The sequence below is a fragment of the Camelus dromedarius genome, chromosome 25, assembly GCF_036321535.1.
Source record: "Camelus dromedarius isolate mCamDro1 chromosome 25, mCamDro1.pat, whole genome shotgun sequence".
NCBI classification, from domain to species: Eukaryota; Metazoa; Chordata; class Mammalia; order Artiodactyla; family Camelidae; genus Camelus; species Camelus dromedarius.
The window spans coordinates 19,447,399-19,472,276 of record NC_087460.1 but is presented as its reverse complement, the minus strand read 5'-3'; the positions used below and the strand labels follow the sequence as shown (position 1 = coordinate 19,472,276).

Sequence of the window (24,878 nt, the reverse complement as noted above, 5' to 3'; positions counted from 1 at the left end):
ATAATTTTTGCTTTTGCATTCTTGATTCATTTTTTTTTGAATCCACGTTGGGAAATAAAACCATATGGATTTATTCAGAATTATTCCATTTATTGGAATATTCAGGATCTATGGTCAGATCTATCTGACCCAAGAGATAGTTCATCCTTGAAAGGTTAAAAAGGCAAACATTTCATGATTAATGTGACTGAAATACAATTCTTAGGTTCAGTATTAGTTCAGGCTACAGATATAACCCGTGTTGTAACTTTGTGCCTATTTAATGATCCAAAACTTGCGTCCTTCACACTTTCTTTTCTTTATTTTTACTAAGTCCACTGTTTTTTTGCTTCCTCAACTGGAAATCATAGGCTTCCTCCCCTCATGTTCAGCAGTTTCTGTTTTTCCTCTGGTTATAAACAATGAAACGAATGAACAATCTAATATTTGACCCTCAAGGTCACATATGGGATTCAGAGATTCAAAGCTAAAATGCAACATAAGCTGCATTAGGTTACCAAGGACTGAAAAGAACACAATTAATAACTGGCAAAATACTGTATCAAGAAGTGTTAAAAATCATGATAATTTTTGTGTGGGGTCCGCCAACACTTTTTAAATTGGACTTTTGTTTCCTTGATTATACTTCTGATTTCCCCCCGTTCTTCTCCCGCTAGACTAAATAATTTTTATCAGAGCCCCAGGGACAGGGACCTAAAACAATTCTATTTGGTGTAATACCCGGACACATGTTGGAGGTGAGGTATTCCTGCCCCCCCCCCTTTATTTCCTCTTATTCTTTTGGTATGAGAAACACCATCCTTTCCTTCAGGAACACTGACGTATTTCCAGCCTTTTCGCTTAATTTGATGCATCTTTATCAAGATTCTCACCAGTTTTTTGTTTTTTGTTTTTCTGAGTGCCAACGAACTAATCTGTTTCAAAGCAACAAATGACAGCCTAATTAAAGAAAATCATATTATTGAAGGTTGCGGAGTCACCCACTCCGTTTTCATGGCAATGCTGGTTTGGAGCTGAGTCTTTTCTGAGGAAACGGTGATTTTCCCCGTCCTACCGTGAGGGATGGAATCTAGGGGGCAAAGGCACCCCTGCATTTTAAGAGTGCCCACCTAAACCACCGGAGGCTCAAGCTCAGTTTAATTGGCAAGGCCACAAAAGGGCGCGCTGCGCTTTTCGACTGATGCAAATCACCTGTTCAAGGTCGCACGCCCGATCCTTACTGGATGCAATCAGCGCGGTCGGGCAGGACTGCGGGGTCTGCGGTCGGCCGCCTCCCCGCGCCTCGGGCGGCCCACCTGGCGTCCCGCAATCTGCGCAACCGCGGGGGGAACGCGCCCTCTGGCGACCGATCCACCGCCGCAGCTGGGCTGGGCGCACACGCGGCCCGGGCGGAGGCCGGCTGCAGCCCGGCCCGGACACCGGAAGGAGGCGGCGGCGGCGGCGGCGGAGGCAGCGGCCGAGGCTGCGCGCGCGGGGGGAGGCGGGGGGAGGCGGGGCGCGCATATATAAGCCCCGCGCGGCGCGGAGGGCGGGCCTGGGCGAGAGCGGCTGAGTCGGCGGAGCGCCCGGCGCCGCAGACGCCGCCCGCGGGGACAGGGAGGGGAGCGGGAGGAGGCGGCGGGGGGAGGAGACGCGAGTGCGGGGTGGCGCCGGTCCACCTCCGCAGCACTCCTGGCTCCCGCCGGCTTTCGAAGGCGGGCCCGGGCTGCGGCAGCGGCAGCGGCCTCGGCGGCCTGCGGAGGTGAAGCCGGGCTGCGGCGGCCTGGGTCGGCGCGGCGGGGGTCGGCGGGGGTGGGCGGCTCGGCCTCTCGGGGCGGCGCCCTGGGGGGGCAGGCGGCCCGTGCGTTTTCCTGCGGGTCAGCCTCCCAGAGGCACCTGCAGAAGTGGCCCCGGCCCTGTGCGCGGGCGTCCGGAGGGCTGCGGGGAGGCCGGGGGTCGCTGCCCTCGGGGCGCAGGGCAGAGACGCCTCCGGCGCGGGCCCTGCGGGGACTCGGGGTCGGCGCCGGCCGCGTGGGGCCTGTGGTGCCCTTGCTTTGCGGATGCTCCTCAAGGGGAGAGGGAGGGTACCTCCTCTGCGATGCGCGGGGGTGATGCGGTGCCGAGGGCCGCTGGCCGGGGCCTGTAAGGCCTGCCGGGATGAGCCCTTAAACCGGTTGGGTGTGAGTGGTTACAGGTTAGTCTAAACAGAACGGAACACCAACTCGGGGCGCTCGCAGCCCGAGCGGGTACCTGGATGCAAATGTCCCGTAGTGACGGACTTGCCTGGTAGGCCGCAGGGCAGTCACGGGGCAGTCAGATTTCTTGTTCAAGAAGTTACTCTTGACTTAGTGAACGAGAGCTCTACACGAGTTGTGTGTGTGCGGAATTTTCTTTTAAATGTCTGCTAGTGACTGGGGTTAGGGCTGGTGGTGGGGGATGATGTGAAGAGGTTCGAATGGCTGCATTAAGGTCCCGGCGTGGAAAGCTGCTTTTTCTGTGTGTCATCACTTGACCGTAGAAATTATCCAGCATCTCTCATGGGAAGAGAGGAGCGCAGAAGCCATTGCCTAATTAGCAGTTCTTCCTCCCTGTGTGGGAAATTGAATTTCTGGAAACATCCCCCATGTTGTAGGTTTTGCCTGCGTGAAGGCGCCAGTGCTTGGCACTAATTGCCTTCAAGGGAGTGAAATGGAAGCGCGGTGCTCCGTTGGGCTTTGAGCTCACTTCAGTGGAACAGAATTTTGAGGACGTGGATTTAGACGTTTCAGTGAATTTAGTGCCTCTGGGCCTAGTTTACTTGTATACTGAACTTTTTTTGTTTGTTTGTTTCTTTTTCCCCTCTCTCCTTCAGCCTCATCTGTTTCAATGGTGCAACTCTCTCCATCTCCTTTTGGTTACCAGTCACCTTCAGGCCGTTCAGAGGAGGGAAAAGAGGGGACTATGAAGTCGGCCAGGCCCCAGGTGAACCACAGCCACCATGGGGAAAGCCAGAGGGCCTTGAGCCCCTTGCAGCCTGCTCTCAGTTCCGCCACCTCTCCTTCCCAAGCATATGAGACGTACATTGATAATGGACTCATATGCCTTAAACACAAAATTAGAAACATCGAGAAAAAGAAGGTAACTTTTTTTTTATTCCCTCCCAGCCGTGTATTTGCACCATCTTCAGTAAGGGTCAAGGAACTGACATTTTGCTTCCATTAGGGCTCAGGTATTCCTTCCTAAAGATTTAAGTAACCTTGAGATTTAGCTGGCTGGAAACAAGACACATAGGTTAAATCTTGAATGTATTAAACACTTCCTGTTTGATTTGCCAGAATAACGGAATAATATTCTTCCTAGTAAAATTGTTATGCATGCTGCTGTTGAAATAGTGGAAGAGCTAGCTCCTTATCTCGGATTAACTCCTTGAGTGTAGTATTCACGTTTCTTTCCGTAGATGAGCAGCAGCCTGATTTTTAGAGCGTTTTCCTTGTGACTTTCTGCAGCACTCGATGTTGCAGTCGGGCTGCTGCAGTGCTGAGAAGCTTTAGCAACGAAGAGCCAGCAAATGTTTCAGCTCCCGTTTTTGTGTTGCTAAGTGATCACTGAAGACTGATAGGTGAAAGCATCGTAGAAAGCCTTGTAAAGAAACTCAGGGTTATAATCAGCCTAACGTTACGGTCAATGCTGATGTAAAGATCCACATCACTCCTCATTTCCTGAGTCATGGAGCCTGTGAAAAAGTACGGCACGTTGTTTTGTTGTGTCATTCTCTTTTGCTTGTAGTATTGTGGTGAGTTACTCCCCATCTGGACCTAGGAACTCTTACCTACTGTTATGCCAAAACCTAGTTAAAGCTTAGAAAAGTTGCTTTTAATTATGGAGGAAGGTCAAGAGACTTTTAAGAGTCTGGTTGACTCTGTTTCTTTTCCTTCATGCGTTCCCCACCCCACCCCCCACCTCCCCCGAACACACACTAGGAAGGTGGTGAATCAGGGCCAGCTGCTAGTAGCTTCTCTGTAACCCTAGCTTTCACCAGTTAGCTGTCTTTTGAATGCATGCCGTTGATCACAAGTGTGATAAGGTGAGTGTGCCTGGGTCAGCACGAATTCCCTGCCACTGTGGGAAACTAGTCAAAGCAGGATGTATTCAAAGCAGCATCTATTGAGGGAGACTCATGAGTGCCTTCCCCCAGGTGGAGGAACTACACGTATGTGTATTACTCTTTAGCTTCACTGTAGTATTTCTTTAATTTTGAATACCAGTCTGGTCAGTCCTCATACTTTTGTTGCAAGCTTCTGGGAAAACATTTTAAAGCTGTAAAGCCAATATGGAAGGAGCCTTAGCATGGCTTTTAGAATACCCATAGAGGGTCATGTCATTATTATGGGGACAGTAAATGCAGTTTATTTGTCATTTGTTTACTTAAATATAAAATTTTATATGAAAAATAGTTTTAAGTTGAGACTACTGTAATTCTAGAGAAGAAGTCTTGTATATTTCTGTACTTCAGTTGGGAAGTTTCCTATGGGACAAATGCCTACATATTTCAACAGGTAACGGGAGGTTTAAGTTTAAGTGGGAGGTTAGAGCAGGACATCTCAGCTTCAATGCTATTGACATTTAGGGCTGGATAACTCGGGAAGCTGTGGGAAGCTGTCCTCTGCACTGTGGGATGATCAGCATCCCTGGCCTCCACCCACAAGATGCCAGTCTACTCTGTCTCTCCCCCCCACCCCCCAAGTTGTGATAACCAAAAATATCTCCAGACATCGCCATGTATCCTTGGGGGACAAAATTGCCCCTGATTGAGCACCACTGGGTTAAGGGCATATGATTGATTAGTTAAATCCCTGTGTGTTAAATAGTCTAATTATAAATAGAGGCCATTAAGAGAAAAGGGTTTTATTACTGCCTAGCTTTTATCATTCCAGACCAGTGTTGATTATGTGTAATATTTTTTTACCTGGCTGGAATGCATGTCCCGTTGCTGCCTGCCTTTAGCAAAATGGTATTCTTACAGATTGATACTTTGCTTCAAGAACTTTGTTTTCTTAAGAAATGGCCTGGTATTGAGTTTATTTTTTCAGAATTTTATATCAGACTTACTAGATACCAGTTTGTCTTCTGTAGCTCAAACTGGAAGATTACAAGGATCGCCTGAAAAATGGAGAGCATCTGAATCCAGACCAGCTGGTAAGTGGTTTCTGATCCTTGGTCAGACCTGCTGGTTTTCTTCTCTTACTAAAACTCTAGATGAATTAGGTGAGACCAAAGTTTTGATAGGCTGAAAAAGAAGAGTGAAAAGCACCTAGATTTTTCCAAAGACTTCGTCTTCACTGATTAGCTCGTATAGCTTTGACTGCTTCTTTTGCTCTGGTGGATGGTACGGATGGGGCTGTGTTTTGTTAAATAAGAGTGAAAATGTAGACTATCACTGAGAGTCAAGATGGGTGTAAGTTAAACTTCGGCTAGAATGGACTGAAGAAGAGCAGTGAATACGCTAGCGTTCTTCTGCTTGCTGGTGCATTCTAAACCCAACACCTCTCCGCTCTAAAACGTGAAAGATTATTTATTACAGCTTGCCTTGGTTTGCTCTAGTTGCTTCCTCTTAATAATGCCTTTGATGACTCCCTGCTTTTCTCTCCAGGATTGCCATGTTCCTTCTCAGGAAGCATGTTTATCTGATAGACATCTGGCCTTTAAAAAAAAAAAATTTCACTATGAATATTTTACTGTTTATGACATTTACAAATACTGTTTACCTTGCTTGCCCTTGCCAAAACCTGCAAATTTTATCTAATGTGGTGGAGAGTTTTTGCCACATGGAAATTAAAAAAAAAAAAGGTTGTGTTGATATTTGCCTTTTTGACCTGATCAGATCTCCTGTCTAAGAGGGGACAAAATTAATCTAAAAGTTATTTGTTCTAGCTGTAGGTCTGTTGTCTTTTATCTTTTTGAATGAAGAGTTTTGGTTGTGTATCATAGCTACTGGCGTTCAAGGACTTTTCCCTTGCCATATTAGCTCTTCACTGACCTAGAATTTTTGTGATGCAGTAAATTACAGTTCTGCTGAGGCACAGATTTGAATTGTCTGAGCTCCCAGAATGATGTGCTCAGAGAGCTGGGTGAGAGGACTTGGCTTGACATCCAGCATTTCAACATGGCTTTGTTTTTATGTAGTCATGATATGTTAAATAACTTTTTTTTTTTTGAGGGGGGAGGTAATTAGGTTAATTTTATTTTATTTATTTATTAGAGGTACTGGGCATTGAACCCAGGATCTTGTGCGTACTAAGCATGTGCTCTACCAGTTGAGCTATACCCTCCTCCCATGTTAAATAACTTCTAAAGTGATGAAACTTCTGTTTGTGTAAGTATCCTTGGAGGAAGTGTTCTGTTGTAGTAGTGTTTATGATTTTAGGGAAATAGAGCGGATGGGAGTGGGGAGGTGGGTGGTTCTCATGGCAGCTCTCTAAGACGTGTCAGGGGCATGCTGTATTTCAGAGCTCCAGTCAATCTCAATATTTCATTCCTGCCTTTGTAACTGCATGTTGCTTCTGTGGTACCGTAATGTTGTCTCTGTGGTATTAACTTCAATTTCTTGAGTAATATCCTGATGACTGCCAAATTTATCTTGCCAATAGATCAATTGTCTGAACTCTAGATCCTTAGGTCCAGTTGCCTTTGACATCTTCTGATTTCACCCTGCCCCCCAAAACCTGTTCTTCCTTTAATCTTCATTGTGTTAGTTAACAGCTTGATGAACTAGAAGGTGGAGTTGCCCAAAACCTTGGAGAATTATTTTACCCTTATACCTCGTATCTAGCCCGTCATCAAGTCTGGTTCTACCTTCGAAGTAAATTCAGAAACTGAGCACTTCCCATAAATTCTGCTTCTGTCTTCCTGGTCCAAGCCACACCATCTTTCACCTGCGTTATTGCAATGGCTTCTTCACAGGTTTTTCTATTTCCGCTTTTGTCTCCAAATCTGTTCTCAACATAGTAGCCTCAGTAACCCTATTCAGATACAAGTCAGATAATCAATCCTCCGCTCAAAAGTCCTCATTGGTTCCCATCATGGTGGCAGAATGTCCTTACTGTGGCCTATAAGGCCCTGCAAAATATGCTCCCAGTTCCTTTTGCATCTTTATTGCGTTCCATCTGCTTGTCCCACTCGCTAGCTTCATTCCAGCAACACTGGCCCTCTTGCTGGTCCTCAGACATCTCAGGCTCATTTCTACCTCTGGGCTTTTGCACGTGCTGTTCCTTCTGCCTGGGGTGCTTTTTTCCCAGATGTCTATTCTCGGTTCCCAACCTCCTTCAGCTTTTTATTTGAAGCTCATCTCAGTAAGATGTGTCCTGACAGTACCATCCCTCTATTTCCCCATGCACTCTCCTTAGCTCCTTTCCTTGCTTTAATTCCATTAATAGAAGCACTTCTCTGACATACAGTAAGGGTTGGTTTGTCTTTCCTTCCCTTACAATGTAAGTTCCATTAAAGTAGAGATTATGACTGTTCACTGCTGCTTTCCTAGTCATTAGAGTAGCTTATAGTGTATGGCAAGCATTTAAATATTTATCACATATAAATTTACTGAAAGTAAAATGATTGAAGATTAGGTTTTTGGTTGTGATTAATTATATGGTTAGTGGTACTTTTGGGAAATAACATCTCCTCATACAAAGCAATGTATGCTTAAGCTAGAAATTCAGAAAATGCAGATAAGTCAGAAGGAAAAAAAAAAAAGCAAACCTGTAATCTGACCCCACAGAGAAATGTTGTTAGTATAGTGTTTAATTGAAAAGCTCTAAGTTGAGTTTTTTAAATTAGAAATAATTCACATAGTTTAGAAATTAGGAAATATTAAAAATAGGGTTTTTTTCACTCTTTTTTTCCTCTGTTTAGTTCTCATCTTACAGAGGAATCTAGTAGAATCATCATTTTGTATCTATCTATATAAGACAGTTTGTCTTTATAAGCAAATAAGTTTGTCTATATAAGCAAATGCTTTTCTCCCTGCCTCCTCTGTCTCCATTTCTGTACAACTTAGTTTAATATGGATACTTTTGGGGCCTTTATTTTTGCTCCTTCCTTTTTTTTTTTAAGTACTTTTTTAGGGGCCGTTTTAGGTTCACAGTAAAATTGAGCAGAAAATAGAATTCCTATATCCTCCCCGGCCCCACACATGCTCAGCCTTCTCTGTCACCATTCCTTACCAGACTGGTACGTTTGTTGCAATTGAACCCGCATTGACACATCATCATCACTGAAAGGCCATGGTTTACTTTAGGCTTCAGCTCTGTGGCTTTTGACAAGTATATGCTGGCATGTATCCACTATTATGGTAACATACAGAATAGTTTCACTGCCCTAAAAATCCTCTGTGCTCCACCTGTCCATCCTTTTTTAAATATGGTGTTGGTGTTTCCATAATACTCGAAAGTTTGGTTGAAATGTTCTCTGAAACTGTCTGAGCCTGGTTCTTTTTTTGGGTGGGAGAACATTTTGGAAATGTTCTCTTATTTTTTTCTTTGGAAATTGACTTGTTTAGATTTTTTTCTTCTCTTTTTGGAGTCAACTTTTCAAAACTTTTCCTTGAAAATCACTTACATTTCTCCAGTTTTAAAAAATGGTTTGCAAAGTTTGGAGCAAAGTAATGATAAAAGTCTGTTTCTGTTTATTTCTAATTTTGTGTGGTTTTATCTCCTCAGTTTACTCTGAAGTTAGCTATGGTTTTTGTTTTTTTCTTTAAGCCAGCTTTTGGATTTAATTTTTTCTCTTATTCCTTTTATCCTTCTGCTTTCCTTCTGTTTATTTGCTTCATTTTCTGACTTTAAATTGAGTGCTTATTTCATTTGTTTCTTCCCCCCGCCCCCACCGATTTGTATTTAAGGCTATAAATGTTCCTTCAAGCACTGCTTTAGCTGTATGCTAGAGGTTCGAGTTGATACTGTTTTCAGTATTGTTGGCTGGAAATTTTGTAATTTAGTTTGTATTTCTTTTTTAACTAAACAGATACTTGTAATACTATAAACGAAACTGTCTATGATCTGCATAGCTACTGTAACCTCTTACTGGTAACTCTTCTGTAACCCGTCAAGACTAAGCTACAGACTTCTAAGATTTCACTAAGCTTGCTAACATAAACCTAGGTTTCTCCTTTAAAATAGTAAGAAAAATGTCTTAATGAAGCCCATTTGTAACTTTAGTATCTGTTTTGATTCAGATCTGGATTTGAAATGGAGAAGCGAGATGCGAGTGCTTGAGCAGAAGGCAAGGGTACTTGATGCTTTCAGCTCCACTGAAATTTTTATTGTTAAAGAATTAGGATTTGGTACTTAATCCCTTGTTGCTAAACTCCAACACTGTGCTCTATTTAATGTATAACCGTAAATGCATTAAATGATATGAAATCCTTCCTCCTTTGTCATCGCACTGCAATTGGCCTAGTCAAGGCCAGCCACCTAAATGTTACATCAGCTTCCTAATTAATTAATCTCCTTGTCTTGTGACCTTCCTTTCCAGTTTATCAGTCTTACTCCCTCTAGTGTCATGTTCTTGAAGCAGAATTCTCAGTGTATGATTCTATCAGAAAGTTTTAAATACTGTTCAGGATCTTTAGCATAGTTGAGGCTGAGATCATGTTCTGAACTCACTCAACAGAAATATATATTAAGTACCTGCTCTGGGAGATGCTCAATGCTAGGGTTGAAATACCTAAGGGATAGGTGTGATCTTTGCCCTCATGAATCCTTCCTTGAGAAAGAAGTGCTTTACTTAAGGCCTGAAAAATGAGAAGGACTTGACCCGTAAGAGTGGGAAGGAGGAAGAAGAGTAGGCTAGGCAGATGCTAGCGTGTGTAAAGAGAGAGGAAAAAAAAGAATATTTTTACAAAGAGCGTTCCTAAGAAACTGGAAGGAAAGCCAGCGTGGGAGGAGTCATTGAAGCTGGAAGGAGAAAGGCACATTATGCAGACCTTTGTATGCCTTCTAAAGGCTTTGTGCTTTTCTCCTTAGGGCAAAGGAAGCAGTTGTTTTAAGCAGAGAATAACTACAGATTCTAATTTTAAAACCTCAACCTTGCACTGTGAGGAATGGTTCGGAGATGGTAAGCGTGGCTGTCGTCTAGGTCAGAGCTTATGGAAACTGGTACCAAGGTAGTGGTGGTGGGTTTGAGTAAAGTAGCTGGATTTGAGAGGTAAAATCAACATAGCTTGGTAGCTGTGTTGGAGTAGAGAGAAGAGCCAAGAGTGGTTTTCCGGGTTTCTGGCTTGAACAGTTGGATGGATGGTGGGACCATTTATTGGGCTCGGAAGCACTGGGAGAAAAGAATGTTTTGGGAGGATGGGATAAAGAGCTCAGTTTTGGACCATTGATTTTAATGTGCTTGTGAAACATTAAGGGGCGATGTCTAGTAAGTATTTAAGGTAAGAGTCTGGAGCATAGAGAAGTTTAGTCTACAGATAATTCACCTGTATGGTTGCTAATTGAAGCTATGAGAAAAAATGAGTATCTTGGGTGAGAGTATAGAAAGAATGAAGAGTTAGGATTTGGTGCTTATGTATAGTGAATTACTGTGTCTGTGATATGTGTGGTTAATTACTGTGTCTGTGATATGTATAGTGACTTTAAAGCCAGGCATCATTCTGAGTGATTTATAAATATGAAATTATTTAAATTGCACAACATCTCTGTGATGTAGGTCCTATTTTTCATAAGTGCATAAAACTGAGGTGAGGAAAGTTAGTGGAAAACTGCTGATAAATAAGCAGCTGGAAAAAAAGGAGAAAGATGAAAGTTTATTGTTATTAAAAAAAAACAAAACAAAACAAAACAAGAGATGTTTGTAGAGCAGGAGGATGCCTTTATGTTGAGGTCTTCTGAGAAGTTAACCAGAAAGAGAGCTTTAAAAGATCCGTAGGCTTAAAGGATGGAATTCACAGCACTGACCTTCCCCAGGACGGTTCTGGTGGAATGGTGGAAACAGTCCAGGCTGATGAGGGCTGAAAAGGAAATGGAGACTGTAGGGACATTTTTGAAATTTGTCTGAGACTGGAAGGAGGTGGTTGCCAGAAAGGCACTTTTTTATTTTTCTTATTTAGATTGAGGGAAGACTTGAACTCATTAAGTGCTGACTTAAGCATCAGCAGAAGGAGAAGCTCAAGACTTTAAGGAGGGAATCATAGATAAAGATTTCCTGTGAAGGCAGAATTGAATAGGGCCCAGGCACAGGTGGAAGGGTATCTACTGTGTAAGGAAATGGAGACAGAAAGGATGGATCCACATTTGGTGATGGGAAGTTGAGGTAGTTCCCATTTGATGTTGCTTTTCTGGAGGCAAAGTTAAAACCATTTGGGAGTAGATGGGAAGGGGTATTCCTTTCTAGTTTTACATCCCTCTGAGGACTGGATACTATGGTTATGTTATCTGTGCATTCTTTGTTCTGTAGTTGGAAAGCCTCTCTTACCTTTTTTATTACAAAATACATAGTGCAAATAAAATACTGCATGTAAGTTACAATGTGTAATAAACCAAGAATCAGAATCCACTACTCGGATAGTATGTACCAACACCATTGAAGCTGCTTGCCAAAACTTTCTGTCCTGTAACCTGACCCTAAACTTTTTTTCCCTCATGCCCTTCCATTTGTTTTAATAGAACTTATTTGTTGTCCTTAAATCTGTTAGGGTTGCATTTTTGAACCTTATAATAAATGTTATCACACTGTATATTTTACAGTTCACCTTTTTCACTCATTATACTTAGGAGTTTTACGTTGATGCAAGTAGCTGTAATTCATTTGCTTTTCTCTACTCAGTAGTAGTCTGTAAATAGATGGATGTTTGCGTTGCTTGCTATCTTTTGGTATTCTGCTTTGATCAGTCTTACGTGTTACCAATATGCAGGTGCAAGATTTTTTCAGGGTATATCCCTATCATCAGGCTGTAGGGTGTACCCATAGTTAACTTCATAGGTAAAAATGCCAAACTGTTTTCCAAAATTACTGTACAAATTTATGCAAATACAGATAGTACACAGGAGCTCCTATTGCTCTATATCTTTATAAAGACTTAGTATTATCAGACTATTTAAAAAACAGCTTTATTGAGGTATCATAAACATACCATAATATTAACCAATTTTAAGTGTGCAATTCAATAATTATAGAAAATTTGTAGAGTTATGCAATTATCACAACAATACAGTTTTAGAACATTTTCACAACCCCTTCGAGTGCCCTTCTGTGCCCTTATTTGCTTCCTATCTCTAGAAATTTGTCTTTTCTGGATACTTCGTATGAAGTGAAGTCTTGTTTCTTTGACTTAACCATTATGTTTTTGAGGTTCATCCATGTTATAGCATGTATCAGTAATTCATTTCTTTTTTTTGCTAACTGGAATTCCTTTGTATGGTTATAACAACACATTTTGTTTATCCATTACCAGTTGCTGGATATTTGTATTGTGTTTATTTTGGGCTATAGAATGCATAATGCTGCTGTATAAATTTCCCTGCAAGTCTTTATGTGGGTATATGTTTTCTCTTTCGGATAGATACCAAGAAGTGGAATATTGTACTATTTTAATTATGGAGGCTTTATAATATGTCTTTATCTGGTTGGACAAGTACCCCACATTTCTGTTTCGTATTGTCCCTTTGTTCTTCCGTATAGATTTGACTTAAGGTCCCATAAAATTCCTACCCCTTCTCTAATTACCAACTTGGTTCATGTGTAAAATATCAAAAATTTTTTTTACCCCTTTACATTTACAATATTCCTGTTAAAATACTTAGTTCATTTGTCTGTTATGGATAATTGTTTACAAGTCTTTTCTACCATAGAAAAAATTTCGAGTTTGCTTTGATCGAGTGGTCCTCACTGTGTGACTTGTGTAATGTATTTGTGTGTTTTGTGCATGAATATTGACAGAGGAGTCCTGCTGGTTCAGTGTTCTTAAAACCCACAGGCGTCTCTGACCTTAGACTACACAGATGGGGACTCAGCTTTATTATTATTGTTCAAATTTCTAGTATTAAATTGAATTTTTAAATTTAACTTTGTATAACTTCTACTAAATATCTTTCTTCTTACTTTTTTGAGTTTGTATAGTAAATGGCTAGTTCCTAAAGTCTTAAATGTCTTCTGATTTTAAGGAACTTACTTTGGCATATTTGTACTTAGAAGGTCCCAGAATTGGTGTTTTCTTGCCCTGTTTGGTAGGAAGCAGTTGAGAAATATGAAGAAGTGCTGCATAACTTAGAATTCGCCAAGGAGCTTCAGAAAACCTTTTCTGGACTGAGCCAAGATGTGAGTATGTGTTCTTTGCTTTTCCTAAAACCAATTTAACCACTTACATTGAAGAAAACATCGGTGTCTGACAATGGTGTTGGGTTATCATTCGTCTAATTCCTGCTGACACTTACTGGGGGAGATGGGGGTGAGGACAGCTGCTGAAGAACTAGGATGTCCAGGTTCCTAGAGTCTCAGCACAAATGTTACGTGAACATGAGACATTGTGAATCAAGTGTGAGTTAGCCAATTGTATTATTTCCCTGTGGAATTACAGAAATCATTGAGAAAGGGGATAAAAACTATTTTGACAGATACACTTATTAAAGATACTTCAGAATATAGGCTTGAAAATTTATATAATACAGGCTTGTGAGTTTAGCATCATTTAACATATTAAGAAACATAGACTTGGTCGACTCTTCTTAAGAGCATGGCAATTATTATTACCAGGAAAATTTATGACTCATGTTAAATTTAAATAGAGTCACGTCTGTTCTCACTGCTTGTTAGGTTTCTGTGTTGGCAGTTCAAACTTTTCTCTCCCATACATTTAATCAGTAATTAATATGAAGTCATAAGGCTTCATTAATGAAGCATTCTTCATTGTGTCAGAATCTTAGACAGATAGTCCTTTAAAGATCATATGTTAAGAACTGAGGAAATTTTTTGGTCAGCTCATTTCCAGGGTGGGGAGCATGCCTCATGAGACACTTTCTTCTTGTAGAGTGAATTAAATTCTCTTCTCCATTTCTCTGGCCTTAAAAGAAAGAAAGAAAGAGAGAGAGAAAGAAAGAAAGAACCCCCCCCCAAAAAACATCATTCTTTGGCTGAAAACATCTTCCGTCTTGATCCTTGTAACATAGTTTTGAGTTGCTCTCTTCTGAATGTCTGACTTAACTAACTTTTAAAAGACAGTGTGAAATCTGAAGTAGCCTGGTGTAGAGACACTACCTAATGTTTTCTGAATAACTTCTATTAATGCAAGTCTGAGATGATCCTAGCATTTTTTGTTATCCATGGCACACTGTAACTCATGTTCACTTATTCATCACTTAATTTTAATACTTTCTGTTAATTCCACAGTTATTAAATATTTCTAGGCTATTTTAGATATAATAATTCTAAGTCATTTTTTTTCTTACGTGCTTGATCTATTCCCTCCTTCCCCCCTATTGTATTAAGTTTATTTAGTTTTGGTCCATTGGTCCATTAAGCTGCTTTCATATCCTGTAGAAAGAAATTAATAATACCACAGTGAATCTTTGTCCTGAGGTTTCCCCGCATCTTAGTTGATCATGGTTTACGAACATCTTTTTTGTAGAGTTTTAAATATTTTTGCTATATCAGAGTACTTTACCTCATCTATAGGATGAGAAAAAGTCTTCTTTTAGTGTTTTTTTTTTTTTTGTGGTTGTTGTTCTCTTAATCTTCATACCTTGGAAAATATCCAATACGATGGAAACATTATAAACAGAAAGACACCTATGAGGATAGAAGACCTTTTAGGTTACTTAGTGGAAATAGGTGGTACTTTTTACTACTGATGCTTTATAAATAAGAAGCCACTTGTGGGGTCCGTGCGTTGCATCAGACTTTAAGGTGTTACGGTTGTGAGCTTTAGAGTAGACTCAGGGCTGCTCAGTCTGCACACATACATTTATTTGAGGGAAAACTTACATTCCACTAATTTTCCATATGCATTTTGTCACTAACTATTGGAAGATACAGCTCCAAACTCCTATGAATTTTAATTTTGCTTTTAAAAAAAAAACTGTTGTAGCTGTTTTCTTGGCATTGCATTTGTATGGCTTTTTATTTCTGTTTGGTTTTAAATTTCTTATGCTTTAGCCAGTCTGGTTGGTTGAAAATTAACCATTTTAGTTTAAGTATTTTCCCCCTAGAACATGAGATTAAAAAAAAAAACCCAAAAACTAAACTTAAGCATTTTCTTAAAATATTTAGCCTCAAAAGGCTTGATACACCTAATATGGGAAAGTAAAACGTTGGGGTTAAATGGGCATTAATGATAGGTCCTTTGCTTCTCATCATGGTGGCAGTAGAGGTCCTAGATTCAGCCTGGAGCTCAGGGCCAGATATTTGGACTGGGACAAAGCAGCTCATCGCTCAGTGACTTTAGCTGAAAAAGGCAGCGAGAGTTAAATGACATTGTCAGCTTCATGGTCAGTGGTAAATATTTGAGATTTGTCATCTAATCTCAGCTCTTTGGGATTAGACTTTTGTAGATGGTGGATTGCTAACCTGGGGTTGTGGAGCGTTGTCAGCCTTAATTAACATTTGTTTTAACAGCTACTTAAAGCGCAGAAGAAGGCCCAGAGAAGGGAGCACATGCTGAAACTCGAGGCTGAGAAGAAAAAACTTCGCACTGTGCTTCAAGTTCAGTACGTGTTACAGAACTTGACACAGGAGCACGTGCAGAAAGACTTCAGAGGGGGCTTGAATGGTGCAGTGTATTTGCCTTTAAAAGAACTTGACTACCTCATTAAATTTTCAAAACTGACCTGTCCTGAGAGAAATGAAAGTCTGAGGTAAGTTAACAATGTATTTATTTTAGTCATTTAAGAAAATATTAATTTAATTCAACACTGGAAACGTTGGCCCGCCCAGACTCTGACAAGGTTGATAGACTCTCTGGAAGAAAAATGAATTTGAATGCCCTCATTAACCACCTTTATTGTAACGCTGATTTTAAAAAATAATGTCTGACCATCAAGTTTTTAACCTTATATAGCTATTACCCCTAATACTAGTTATGTGTATTCTTGAAAAAATTTTCCTGTAACTATCTCAGGCCATCGCATTACCTGAGTCTTTGCCTCTCTACTACTGCTGTGCTTAAGCGGAGGTAAATAAAATTCAGCTTGGCTCGTATCATTAAACTAAAGTGAGAATTACTTGGTGTTCTTATGCTGTGAATAAATCCTGAGAAGCAAATCTGATAATTCAGAATATAAAACCAGCAAATTGAGGCAACCGAATCTTTTCTCCTATAGCTACTCCTGTGCTTTTTCCCCGTAGATGGAACAAGTCAGCTAACGAGCAGGTCTCTGTGCTTCTGGATTGTTAGGTACACAGGCTGTTTCAGTATTGAGTCTGTTAGCCAAGCAGAGTTAGACTTCCCCTGGTACTAGAAATCAGCCTGTACCTGGAAGAAGCCTGGTACAACCCCTAGTTACCTGCATACAGCCACGTGTATGTATGTTCCCATTCTGATGGTCCATCATCATTCCCTATGTGGTTGCTTCCTTTTCCTGCTTCACTTTGGTGGATCCAGGGAGTGTAGCTTACTTAAATATGTGAAATGTAAGTGAAACGTAATTTGAAACATGAGCTGCTCTCTTGAAAGTCAAAGGCAGCTCTTAATATTTCCATCCCACTGTTCTTCCATCTAGGATAAGGAATGATACCACACTGGCAGCTTTAAACTCTCTGTGGTCTATTCCTTAATAGCTGTATTTGGTAACAAAACAAAACAAAACAAAACAAAACTTTATTTTAGTTGTTTTAAGGAAAAAATGCTTACATCTGAAATCCACAAATGGGCATTGAGTCGTATTTTATAAAACTTCAATTTTTCATTTCCAAAGAGTAGAAACACAGAATGAACGTTGACTGTCTTAACTGTTGATGGATTGTATTGTGTAAGTTGTGCTGCTCCATATAAATACATATATGTGCCTCTAAAGCCGCTTTGTTCTGCTGCTGCTTTTCCTTGTCAGTGTTGAAGACCAGATGGAGCAGTCATCCTTGTACTTTTGGGACCTTTTGGAAGGTAGTGAGAAAGCAGTGGTAGGAACGACATGTGAGTCTCCTCTACTCTGGACTTATGCAGTAAATACTAAACTTTATGTCTAGGAGTTTAGTATGGTGTCGAGGGCGGAAACTGTGTCGGTCCATCAGAACTTACATGTCTGACAGTACTGTTTCCATCGGGAGAATGATGTCTTTGTTTAGTTCTGTTAAAAGCAGCTACTCTATAATTACGCTCACTAAAATGGAACCTAGGGAGAGTTTTCAAGTGGCAAGTCACTCTGATTTGGGAACAAGGGACTAGGACTTGACCGTTTTGGGGTTCAGTTCTTTATTCTGCTTGGTAGCACCTGTTCTGTTTAAGCATCTGAAATCCGCACATTGTTAATCTCAAGACTTATCTGCCAGATCTGCTTGAGAAAATAAGAATGGTTTGGCTACACAGCGTATCAAAACATTGCTGTCTATTGGTCTGGAAATGATCTGGAGAGAAAGAGTCCTTTTGGCTTCCTGAATAGGCTTTGGCCAAATGACCAAGTACAAATGGCTGGACTCGAAGTACATAGCTTTGTCTACTAGTTCAGGATAATGAAAGCTCACTGGAAGCTGGTAAACATTTTTGTTACTACTGGTTGCTTCCTTTTTAAAAATATTTAAGTATGTATAACTATCTCAAAATTTCTAAGTCCTTTCAAGTTTAAATCACAGAAATGTATTTCTTGGCTAGAATACAAAGTGATACAAATACTTTGGAAACTAGTTTGTCAGTTTCTTATAAAATTAAGTGCACGCTTACCGTACAACCAAGCAGTTACCCATCTAGTACCTGAGAGAATTGAAAACGTATGTTCACAGAAGTACTTGTACGTGAATATTCAGATCTGCTTATTCGTAATAGGCCCAGATTAAACACAGCCCAGGTGTCCATCAGCTGATAATTGATAAACAAAATGTGATATATCCATAGAGTGGAATCTACTCAGCAATAAAAAAGGAATGAACAATCGATACTGCCGCAGCATAGGTGAACCTCAAAATAATTGTACTGAGCGAAGGAAGCCAGACAAAAAATGAGTACATATTGTATGATTCCATTTCTGTGAAATTCTAGGAAAGACATAAGTAGAATGATACAGCAAGTCAGTGGTTGCCAGGGAGTGGGTTGGGGGAGGAGATTGATTACAAAAGGGGCACAGGGGAACTTTTTTGAGTTGATGGAAACGTTCTATCTCATGGCTATGGTGGAAGTAACATGACTATACTTATGCTAAAACTGTACACTTTAAATAGGAATTTTATTGTTTGTAAGTTATACTTTAAAGTTGATTAAAAAAAAAAGATAATCTATGTCATAGTATTCCTATGAAGTAAATAATAGACCCAAATCAAGCATGAGAACTCTGCTTAATTTGGGAATTACGTTTCTAGTGGCTATTAAAAAATGAAATAGACTTTAGACCTGTTTATGGTGCAGCAACTTTAACATCATTTTAAGATTTTTCTTGATCATCAACTGGTGATGTGCTGGGAGTGAGAGTAAAATCTTAAACATGGAATTTTGTATTTTAAAAATTCTTTAGAGCTTGTCCAAGATAGAGTTTTCTAAAGATTACGTTTGAGGAACTGAGCTGTTTTACTTCTCTAAAGCCTTAATTCCTTGGGGAAGATAGAGTAGTTGTTAGTTGTTGTGTCTTAGGGGCAGGTGGGAGAAGTGACTTCTCCCAGCTTAGGGAACAGATGCGTGTTCTTTGTAACATACTAGAGTCTTTGATTGGAGTCTCTGATTTTTAGTCACTTTTCAAGTGGTGGAAATGGAGGCCCAGAGAAACTTAAGTGACTTGCTGAGTTTTGGGATTCTGATCTTTAAAATTTATATTGATTCAGTATGACACAAAGATGGACTGCATATTTACTTTTCATGGTACGATCAGTTCTTTGAATCCTCCCAATGTAGAATATTGTAATGACATACCACAACTAGGATACAATTATGTTAGGATTTCTATTCCAAATGATTTTTTATGAACTGTGAGTTAATGTGATAACTAAGTCTTAATCACTCTTTCTTAGACAAACACATGAAAGATCTGCTGTCTAAATTGCTGAACTCAGGCTATTTTGAAAGTATCCCAGTTCCAAAAAATGCTAAGGAAAAAGAGGTATCATTGGAGGAAGAAATGCTAATAAAATCAGAGAAGAAAAAACAACTGTTGAAGACTGAATCTGTTAAAGAGTCAGGTTTGTTGTGATCTCTGAAATTCTTTATATGATTGTATCTTTAACACTTAACCATAATGAGTCAAATCACTGTAAGATGATTGCTTTATTTTAAGTTTATTTTTTACATGCATGGAAGTCTTTACTCGCCTCAGGATAAGCCTTAAGTTTTGGAAACATCTCTAGGGTTTATTACTGTGATTTGCAGAGTGAACCTTCATAGAAACATTAGGTTATACTTTGTCACAACAGAGTATGCTGTTAAAATGAGGCATTTACAGAATTTGAATGATTTTGCTAAACTCTTAGGATAAATTCCATTTAAAGCTGTTGTTTAAAATACAAGTTATGGTAGAGTCCAATGTTGTAGTAGAACAAGAATGTAAATAAGCTAAGGTTAACATCGATTTAGGAAAAAATTGCCAAAAATCAATAGAGGAAATATATTTTTCAAAATTCCACTTTTCTTGGGGAAGAAATACTTTGCATAAATGGCACTTTTGCTGTTGATGGTTGAGACTGGATTTATTTAAGAAATACCACTTCTGAGGAGGTAGTCCAGGCAGTGTTCTGGTGGCTACCAGCAAGATTTCACTGTTTCTCATGTTCGTTTTGTCTCAGTTCTTAATGCCAAGTCCACTCCCCTACCTCCCTCCCAGCCTTCTGGGCGGCCTTTAAGGGCTCTATTTCAAGCTGATTTTTTTTGTTTTTTTGTTTTTTTTTTTTTAACCCTGTGGCACCAGAGCTGTAACTCCCACCTGAAAGAAGCTGTGTTTGTGGGTAACAGGAGATAATCCTGTTTTCAGCCAGGAATCAGTTTTTACTGGAACTTGACTTTAGAAAATTCTTACGTAAGGAGAGCCTCAGAGCACATGCTTTTGACCACCATGCAGCAGTGAGAATTACCCTTGATGTGAATGTACCTAATTGCACTGTGCTTTTTCCATTACTCTTCTGAAGTGTGTTGCTAGAATGAATTAGTGTCATCTGTCTCAAAGCTTATAGTTTACCTACTAGTATTTATTTAATATTCTTTGATCTTCCCAGAGTCCCTTATGGAACTTGCACAGCCAGAGATACAACCACAAGAGGTAAGGCACCAAAAGGGAATTTTCAGTTGATTTGGTTTTTGAGACTTCTGGATAATGTCGTGGTTCAGAGCCGAGGCTGGGCTCCTCAAGCTGGGATCCTGGCTCTGCAGCCTGTTAGCCTAGTGACTTTGGGCAGGATGTTTAGCCCAGCTGTGCCTGTTATCCTCATCCATAAAATGGGGATAATAATAATGCCTTTTGAGGATTAAAGGAGTTAACTTAGATTCCAAATTACTTACAGTTTGGCCTGGCGCGCCACAGCTATTCAAGCGTTAGCTGCTGCTGCCGCCCTTGGCCCATGGGTTGCAATTTAAAGATGGGTGAGATTCAGCTCTTTCCAGAATTTACCCACTTTGGTAATAGTAGAGGGTATTTGTGCGCTCTCTGAGGTGATGTTGGAATTCATGGAGGCTGAAAAGAATGGAAGAAGCTAAATCACAGTGTGGTTGGTATATAGTGGAGATAAAGAAAAGGCTGGTAATTCAGGAAACATTAAGGCCTAAGGTTAAAGAGTGTAACTTTGTGTAGTTAAACTGTCCTCTGCCTTAGCATCTAAGGGAGTCCGGTGGGTAGAGGGGTCCTAAGGCTGGCAGAGGAGGAATAACCTTGGTAAAAGAGCCTGAATCAAGCAAAGGCGGTGCCATGATGGGCATTTCTCACCAGTCTCTGGGGAGTCAGATATAGATCGCTGCTTTTGAATTATCAAAGTTTGTATTTCTGTTAATTGAGGGAAAAGGGATAGATGCAAAAGTAGGCCACTCTTTCCGAGTAGGATAAGGGCAGACGTTTCCTGTTGGCGTGGTGGCTCAGGCCAGTGGACGCAGGAATTCTGACAGAATTCAGGATTCCCCTCAAGGTCTTCTACAAACTTTGTGACTTGAGCACATCCCCCCCCCCTTTGGTCTAGTTTCTTAACAGACGCTACATGACAGAAGTAGATTATTCAAGCAAACAAGATGAAGAGCAACCTTGGGAAGCAGATTATGCTAGAAAACCAAATCTCCCCAAATGCTGGGATATGCTTACTGAACCAGATGGTCAGGAGAAGAAGCAGGAATCCTTCAAGTCCTGGGAGGCTTCTGTTAAGCACCCTGAGGTATCAAAGCCTGCAGGCTCCTTAGAACAGAGGAAACAGGAGATCCCAAAACTCAGGTCCGCTCTGCAGGAAGAGCAGAGGAAGCAGGACGTCTCGAAAGCCAAGCCGACCCCTAGCCAGTGGAAGCAAGAAGCGCCTAAACCCAAGGCTGGATATGGTCAGGAGGAACCGAAGAAGCAGGAGACACCAAAGCCCTGGCCCGTTCAGCTGCAGAAAGATCAGGATCCAAAGAAGCAAACTCCGAAGTCTTGGGCGCCTTCTGTGCAGAGTGAACAGAATGTCACCAAGTCATGGACCACTCCCGTGTGTGAAGACCAGGATGCAAGACAGCCAGAGACTCCAAAATCCTGGGAAAACAATGCTGAGAGTCAGAAACACCCTTTACCACCACAGTCACAGATTTCTCCAAAGTCCTGGGGGGTAGCTACCGCAAGCCTCATACCAAATGACCAGCTGCTGCCCGGGAAGTTTAATACAGAACCCAAAGATGTGAGTTGATTTCTATCAGTCTGTTACTGTTGAATGTGCATTAGTTGTGGTAATGATACCTTTTTAGTTCTCTTTAAAAAAAAAAAAATAAATAAAACCCATGTTAATTAACGTATAAAGTATTTCACTTAACTCTTTAATGCATAATTTGTTTTCTCTAGAAAATTGGAAGCAGACCCAGTCTGCCTTTTGAGCCTAACCTGAGATGAAATTTCCGCAGTTAGAAAATACTATTTCACTGCCAAAGTTTTAATGACATAATAATGGCATCAAAATAGTGGATAGTTCAGACAAGACCGTAACGTGAACAAGTGGGAAATGTAAATGCATGTGACAAGATGGGAGACTTGTTACGCTGTTATATTTCACATGGGTGACTTTTTCTGACAGAAGTTACATTTTTCTGTATTCTCTTCCTTCTCTTTTACTCATCCGTGGTCACTCAAGTTAGCCTGTCCTCTTAGAAGAAGGTACAAATGGTCAGGAGAAAAAACAGGAATTTTTTTTTTTGAGTTATAGTCAGTTTACAATGTTGTGTCAATTTCCTGTGTAGAGCACAATTTTTCAGTCATACATGAACGTATGTATATTCATTTTCGCATCCTTTTTCACCAGGAGCAACCATAAGATCTTGTATACATTTCCCTGTGCTATACAGTATAATCTTGTTTATCTATTGGAATCTTTTAAGTCCTGTTTCAGAAGAAGCAGTAGTTGGGAAGGATCTGAATTAGTTCTCTGCTTCTATTTCAAAAGAAGAATTTTCTGGGGAAGAAAACTATAGTTATTAAATGTTCTGTGATTAGATTTTGGAGTATGAGATTTAGTTTGAATATAAGGCCTCACTCTGTTGATGATAAATAACCTATGTCAGGAAGATAAGAAGGCTTATAATGAAGACTCCTTGGATACAATGCTAATGTTGTCCTTTATTCAAGTGTAAGTTATTTAGCACTATTTCAGCACAAACTTGTTACCACCTTGTTTCCTAAGAAATGTGAACTTGCCTCCCAGTGTTCTCCATTTCTATCTTCATCTAAATGTTTATTTAAACATTAAAAAATACCAGCAAACAATGATCTTTGTTTCTACACATTATTTACATAAATATTATTTAAGTAGATAGCTATTTAAGGTTATCACATAAACAAAAAATCTCCTTTTCTCCTTTTTTTCTCTTTTCTTCAAGTGATAATATAATTTTAGCTTGTTCCTGACCCTGCAGAAGACTGATAGCCTCATTTCATCAACCAGATATCACATGACAGTAATTGTAATATGACAACTATTTTCAGAAACTTATATTCAAAAGCCCAATTGAATCCTTCAATAAAGCTATTTAAAAAACCCCCAATTTAAAATTCCACTAGGTAGAGCAATGCCAAGCCATTACTTTACCAGAATATTGGTACCATGCTATTTGTTGAATAGTGTTTCAAATCAAGGGTGTTCATTTGCAAAGATCAAAACTCATTTAATTTGCTTTATGGCACAGACATCAGTATGTTGAAGTTGCAGGGTCTCTCAGTAGCTGAGAGGACCCTTCTCTGTGTAAGGCAGTCTTTGTGTATCTGCATTGCAATCTCCGCTGTCTAGAACATGACTAAGTACAGTCAAGGGCAAAATGGACTTCAAAGCCAAAAGACAGATAACGTGAAATGAATCACCGAAGCTTGTACTTTTCCCCTACAAGAGCCTTTCATATCGTCACTTAGGGCCTTTGATGACACTGTGGACCAGGTTAGCTGTGTGACTTGCAGTGAATTAAGTGGAGAAGAGGAGCTTGTAGGGCCAGGCTTGCTGATATCTGTAAGAAATAACTATAAACTCGGTGGGGAGGGTATAGCTCTGGTGGTGGAGCGTGTGCTTAGCATGCAGGAGGTCCTGGGTTCAATCCCCAGTACCTCCATTAAAATAAATGAATAAATAAATAAATAAATCCAATTACCTCCCCCCTCAGAAAAAAAAAAGAACTTCGAACTCTAGGTCTAATTGAGGATGTGCAGCAGGCTCAAAAAACTTAGCAAGAGGGCTCACTCACCACCTTATAAACCTCAGTAGCTCCCCCCAAAGTATACTTTACAACAAAATATGATGGCATAGTTCCTCAATTGTAGGACATATATGTGTATATTTTTACATCTTAATGTTTCTGAAAGCAGATGCATCTTAAAAATGGGATGTATGTTTGATTGGCAGTAGTGATTTTTTTCCCTGGAAGAAAATAAATCACTGATGTGTCTTACAGTCAGTGGCATCTTAGAGAGGACATGTGGTAACTGATGCCATCATGAGAGAACTTCCCATCAAGGAAGTTCTGCTGTTCTGCGTCTTCCCTTTAAAAAAGATGTTTTAGAAAGATTTCCCGTTAGAGTTGATCTGAAAGGGGGGAAAGTGTTTAAAGTTTGCTTAAATTACTTAGAAAACACATTTATCTGGAAATTCTTTACCTGAGATAAATCTACAAATGACCATTGTTGTGTGCTTTGATTTATTACGATGCAGTGATGAGCTAAGTTTCCTGAATCAGGCTGTTGGATTTGAATTTTCACGCTTGCACATTATGGGTTTATCTTGTAGGTGCCTAAGCCCATGCATCAGCCTGTAGGTTCTTCCTCTGCCCTTCCCAAGGATCCAGTACTGAGGAAAGAAAAACTGCAGGATCTGATGACCCAGATTCAAGGAACTTGTAACTTTATGCAAGTATGAGTCATTCTTAAATGATCTTAAATGATGTTCACGGGGCTGCTAGCTTCTGATCTGAAGCACTGTGCTGAAGTCGTTGATAAGAGCATAAAATCTGGTGTCCAGAATGAGTGTGAATCCTGGCGCTGCCACTTCCCAGCTCTGAGAATTTAGGCCAGTTACTTAGCTCTCTACCTCAGTTATTTTTTTTTTTTTTGAACAGTGAGGATAATAGTTCCTATTCCTATTTGTTGTGAGTAATAAAATGAATTAAACGT

The 24,878-nt window shown here is 40.2% G+C and overlaps 1 protein-coding gene across 14 annotated transcripts in view; it reads left to right on the top strand.

Annotated features, from left to right (window-relative positions):
* Nucleotides 1–1,564: 1,564 nt before the first annotated feature.
* The window catches only part of CAPRIN2 (caprin family member 2), a 38,439-nt gene continuing 15,125 nt past the window's right edge, over nt 1,565–24,878 (top strand). For 8 of the 14 annotated variants that reach the window (XM_031443854.2, XM_064479167.1, XM_031443853.2 and 5 more), the window contains exons 1-10: nt 1,633–1,741; nt 2,831–3,096; nt 5,092–5,154; nt 13,183–13,269; nt 15,562–15,800; nt 16,992–17,074; nt 19,093–19,260; nt 20,287–20,330; nt 21,238–21,915; nt 24,496–24,618. In XM_031443854.2, the coding sequence (XP_031299714.1) occupies nt 2,845–3,096; nt 5,092–5,154; nt 13,183–13,269; nt 15,562–15,800; nt 16,992–17,074; nt 19,093–19,260; nt 20,287–20,330; nt 21,238–21,915; nt 24,496–24,618 (1,737 nt within the window). In that variant the 5' untranslated portion in view covers nt 1,633–1,741; nt 2,831–2,844. Of the gene's footprint in view, nt 1,742–2,830; nt 3,097–5,091; nt 5,155–13,182; nt 13,270–15,561; nt 15,801–16,991; nt 17,075–19,092; nt 19,261–20,286; nt 20,331–21,237; nt 21,916–24,495; nt 24,619–24,878 lie in introns of those variants that run through there. The other 6 variants (XM_031443852.2, XM_031443851.2, XM_031443855.2 and 3 more) reach the window with 5 other exon arrangements.